We start from the raw sequence: 5381 nt of genomic DNA, 5'->3' as shown, positions 1-5381 counted from the left end.
CTTTAGTTTTCAAAATGATTCTCCTTTCGAGTTTTTAGTTTTCATTCTGCAATGTTGTTGGTTTTCTAGAGTCTCAGACTTTATCTGCAGTGATGAAGCTTTTAATTGCTCCGTCTTATCTAATCTTCATGGCAGTATTCTACCACTAATACTGGCTCTCAGATGGTTTCTAGATATAACAAGAACATTCACGAATGGGGATATTTTAGAGGTAGTGATAAGATGCCTTTTTTAATTTTCTTTTTTGGGCATTTGATTTGCCTATCAGTTTCCTTTAATTATTGGCAAGAATCTTCTGTTCCTTTTAGTCAGTAGTTAGTAATAAGAGTGTCTTTCTCAAGGGGAACTTTATATACCTTTTGTACACTTTATATAACTTCATATAATTTAGCTGTTGGTGCTGAAAATAAATTGGGTTCTTTTCTGCAGAGGATTTATTTTGGGTGAAACTGAAGCTTGATATGTGGTTTCGTATGCATTATATTGTAATTTTATTTTCTCCCCAAGTACTTGTAAAAGTAGATTTGGAAAAAGCTAGGAAAACATATACTATCAATACATTTGCTATAGTGGTAATACATTTTAGAGATTTTGTATTGTTTTTACTTATTAATTTTCATGACTGTTGTGTATTGGTTAAGAAAGACATAAATATTGGTTTATGAGCAATGCTACAAAATGTACAGGTAAATTCTTGCTAGAGGTTATTTGGAATTGCATTTATAACCAGCTTTGATTTACATAGTTTTAACCATATAATATACAATAATCTCCTATGCAGATCTTTTATTTACTTCAGAAGTCTTAACTTTATATGCTCTGTGTTGAGAATTAAGCTAAATGTAAAAAAAGAAAACTTCAGTGGTTGGAAATGTTGTTTTAACAGTTCTGTACTTAATTTTTATTTGGAATAATAATCTCAGTGTAATTGTTATAGCAACTTTCTTTCTTGGTTATACCATATACCTATCTATTATGTGTATATTTCCTGCCACTTCTGAGAAATCTCTTTTTTATATTCCTTGTACAGAATTTATTTGATATTTGTCTCTTTTTCACTATAGGTTGGCCGTATTTTTGGATACTTTCCAAAAGATTTCATCAAGGTAGTTCATGAATATACTAAAGAAGAGCTACAAATTCCAACAGATGTAAGTTATGGATTTCTTTTTTGTTCTCAATTGTAAACTGGCTTATAAATCCATCAGTTATATTCAGTTAACTGCTTCTGAAAGTTTTATAATGTGTTTGGGGGGCAATCTAACATTTGTGTATCAGATTTTCATTTGAAATCAGACTACCTGTAAAAAAAAAAAAGTTTGAAAGGCATTCAAGGGTGATTATATTATAATCTGAGAGTTGTCTAATATATTGAAACAGATATTCTTGTAGAAGGCTGTTTACTCAACTATAGGGCTTTTCTCTTCTGTTTTATATGTGAAAAATAAATAATTTAATATATTTGTACTTGGCTATTAAATTTAAGAGGTAAATAATTTCATTTTACAGGCAAAACTCATTGGATACTTATTAGACATTTTAAGTATATTTAGGTTAAATTAATAAACTCTAACTTTTATACTAGGCTAGAAATATGTACTTACAAAGGTTTTCTTATTCTTAGTCATATATGGGATCATAGTCATGTTATAGATTTGGAAAAGGGAACCTGAGCGTTTCAGGTGATGTTCAGTCTCAGATCTTTTAAGGCCCCAACTGCTTCCTTTATACAGCATTCCTGTGTGGTGCTCTGACTTAAATTGATTTTGTGACTGAAAGGATTTCGTGTTCTAGAATTCTCACTTCAGCTGATTATTTTCTAGAGTTTTAAATTGTGTAGTAATTGATGCCCACCAACATTGAAACATCTTTGGGCAGCTCTTTGTCGTGGCTGTAGAATATGCAAGCTGCTAGGCTAGGACAGTACTTAGATTAGATGGGCTGAATGGATAAAGTCATTCTGTTTGTTGTTGCTGTTCCTAAAATTTCTTCATAATCTCAGGGGCCATAAAATCACTTCTGTTGCTTGTTGGACTTCATTGTTGGTAAAGAGAGTTCGTGGGATTTAAGCTGTGACAGCAGTTCACTGATTATAGAGAACTCATTTGTTTTGAACTCTGCCTTCTCATTATATTTCCCATTACATGAATCCCTCATGGCTTAGAAATGCATGTGATGGGGAGAGGAAATCACTCATCCCTACTACATTGAACTGCCTCCCCCACCCCCCAGAACCCCCACAGAATATTATGAAGATTTAATTAGGAGATGGAAATTTTTTTTAAAATTTCCATTCATACTTTGGCTCCTTTTATATCAATTTGCTTACTAGTGGCAAGAAGGAAGACTAGATAAATATATAGATAGTCCTGAGAGAGATCTTAGTAACTGTGAAACCCTGATGAAGAGGAAGGTGTATACCTTGTTGAATCTTGTTTTCAGTTTGTTCTTGTGGTAATAATAATGTGAGGAGCCTCCTTAATATCATTCTTTATTCCATCAAATGTACTTGTATCTCAGTAAGATACTTTAAAACTGGTTCATCTTTCTCAATGCTGCAGGATCTTCCAGCTTCTCCTGAGCAAATGATTAAGAGTTAAATTTCTGAAACATAGGTGTAGATATTAAGAGCAGGATCCTATGAGTGATACCTTGCCTTTCCCTACTTATGCTCAGAGCAAATTGAGAGAGACCCAAGAGTCAGGCAGTTGGAGACCAAATTGTCACCATTTTTACTCATTATGCCTTTTAAAGAATATGACCCATGTTAAAAAAAGAAAGAAAGAAAGAAATAATAGACTTTCTAACACTGTAGTCTAGAAAAAGACAGATTTACTCAGTCATAGATGGAGTTAGCCAATGGGGGTTGGAGGAGGGTAATCTGGTTGACCCCAAAGATTCTTTAGAACCAATCCTGAATTTGGGAGCGTGGATGAGTTTACTTTTGTGACTCTTTGTTATTGACACACTAATGTTTTTCTTTTCCTTACAGGAGACAGATTTTGTCTGTTTTGATGGTGGAAGAGATGATTTTGATAATTATAATGTAGAAGAACTTCTAGGATTTTTGGAATTGTATGATTCTGCAAATGAAGATTCTGAGAAAGCTATAGAAAAAGTGGAACAATTTCCTGAAGTCTCCCAGGACGTTGAACCTGAACCTAAACCAGTAGTAGCAAACTCAGAGCAAATTGAAAGTGCATTCTCAGAAAACACTATGGATCTTGAGGAACAATTTTTGGCTCAGAAGAACCATCCTCATGCATATAGTCAAACAGATAATGCTCAGGGTGAACAAACTTCATTTGAACCTTTTGAAGAAATACTACCAGATAAATTGAAAGTGCCAGAAAGTGAAACCAACAAAACCAGCAATAGTTCTCAGGTCTCAAACGAACAGGAGAAGACTGATGCTTATAAACTTTTGAAAAAAGAAATGACATTAGACTTGAAAACCAAATTTGGCTCTACTGCTGATACACTTGTGACTGATGATGAGATGACCAGACTGGTGACTTCACTAGAAGATGATTTTGATGATGAGGAATTGGATGCTGATTATTATGCATTTGATAAGGAAGAAGAGGAGAATGAGGAAAGCTTTGGGGAGCTCCCGTTACTAACCTTTATAAGTGAAGAAGACATGAAATTCCCAGTGGAGTTTGGAGTGCAGAAATATTCAATAGGTGAAGAGCAGAATTCAAATGAAGAAGATAAGGTTGAGGTAACTCTGCCCCCGGGCATCAAGGATGATGATAAAAATATACTGACAACCTTGGAGGATACTTTATTTATTGGCACAGGCGGTGACGAGAAAACAGATATGATGGATTTGGAGAATTCTTATTCAGAAGAAGAAAAAGAAGATGAGGAAGCTTTAGTCCCAGATAGAAAACAGAAGAAACCACAAGCAGCAACAGATTATATTTATCCTGAAAGTGCAGAATATGGTCTTTTTGTGGAAACCTCTAAGATAGATAATGATGAAGAGCCAAAAGTGGACATCGAACTTCATATTAAAGGAAAAGAGACAGATGTTCAGGAGCCTAAGAAGCACCTGATGCAAGATGTTTCAGAATTAGAGGATGAGAAGGTAGAAGGGATGATTGCATATACTTCTCCCCAAAGCAATAAGCTCAGCTCATTGCTAGCTGTTGAAAAGGACAAGGACACATTAAAATCAGCCTTTGAAAACAAAGAGGATGACCTAAAAGAAGCAGTTATCCATATCTCAAAAGACTCAAAAGAAGTGAATGAAGAAATGTCTTCATCTGGAGAGAAGATTTTGGAAGATAGCTTAGAGAATAAATCTCTACATAAAGCTGTAGGGAGTCTGATGACCCAAGAACAGAGTAAACCACCAGAATCCTTGGGTATTACAACATTCCTGGGAGATAATCAAAATGATGCATCCAAAGATGGAATGGAAGAGCCAGGTTCAGTAAATACACCAACCCTGCACATAGACTCAGTGGAGCATCAACCTCAGGAAATTAAAGAGGGACTAGTTCTGAAAACTGAAAATCAATCTGGATTCTCCTCTCCAGATGGAATTGGTTTGTTAAGAGAACCGGAAGAAGAGGTCCCCAGTCCCAGAAAAAATCTTTCTTGGCAACAAGAAAGAGATGTGGTTGTTACAGTTAGTCAAGTAAATGAGAAGATAGGGCTTTCCAAGGACGAGGGTAAAGAGCAGTCCTCGGCTGAAGAATTGATTCAGCCTAAGGCAACACAGGGGACACAGGAAATAAAAAAAACAGAGCAAACTGACGAGGTAGAAGTACCAGGTCTCCATACTGAAAGGCCAGCAGCAGTAGAGGAGGATTATTATCCCCCTGAAGAGCTACTAGAGGATGAAAATGCTGTAAGTGCAAAACAGTCAAAAGAAAAACATTCTGGGATTCAGAATGTTAACCAGCACGTTCTTGAGAAAGCAATTTTAGAGACTATCAATCCTGATCTAGAAACCAAAGAAAACAAACAAAAAATGAATATAATTTGGAAGATTTTTAAGAAAACTGAAACCACAGCCAAAAGGGTAGACATGATGGACAAGGAACGAGGTGATATGGAAATGGGAAAGGAGGAAAGTCCTCTGGCAGATGAGGAAGCCCAGGGACTCTTTGATGGAAGTGACGAAGAAAACACTCAGACTTCAGGGATAAGTGAAGTATTTCAGGATAAAGCTTCTGACGATCTTGAAAAAGACAACCCTAAGGAACATCTGAACACTTTAGGGTCTACAGAAAAGGCTACTGGAAAAGAAATCTCAAAAGAGGACCTTGAGGACGTAGGGCATATCACCGATGCAAAAAGCCAGGGTCCTGCTTCTGCAGACCTTGAAGATGAAATATTCCCACAGAGTCCACATATAGCCCTAAAGT

General features: G+C 35.8%; 1 protein-coding gene across 1 annotated transcript in view; it reads left to right on the top strand.

The window, feature by feature from the left end:
* Nucleotides 1–5381, top strand: part of Mia3 (MIA SH3 domain ER export factor 3) — a 55528-nt gene that overhangs the window by 23991 nt on the left and 26156 nt on the right. The window contains exons 2-4 of the mRNA XM_048809787.1: nucleotides 7–211; nucleotides 1065–1151; nucleotides 2993–5379. Of these exons, the coding sequence (XP_048665744.1) occupies nucleotides 7–211; nucleotides 1065–1151; nucleotides 2993–5379 (2679 nt within the window). The remainder of the gene's footprint in view (nucleotides 1–6; nucleotides 212–1064; nucleotides 1152–2992; nucleotides 5380–5381) is intronic.

The sequence above is a fragment of the Marmota marmota genome, unplaced genomic scaffold (assembly GCF_001458135.2).
Source record: "Marmota marmota marmota unplaced genomic scaffold, marMar, whole genome shotgun sequence".
Taxonomy (NCBI): Eukaryota; Metazoa; Chordata; class Mammalia; order Rodentia; family Sciuridae; genus Marmota; species Marmota marmota.
Note: the sequence above shows the minus strand (reverse complement) of the source record. Positions and strands in the feature narration are given on the sequence as shown.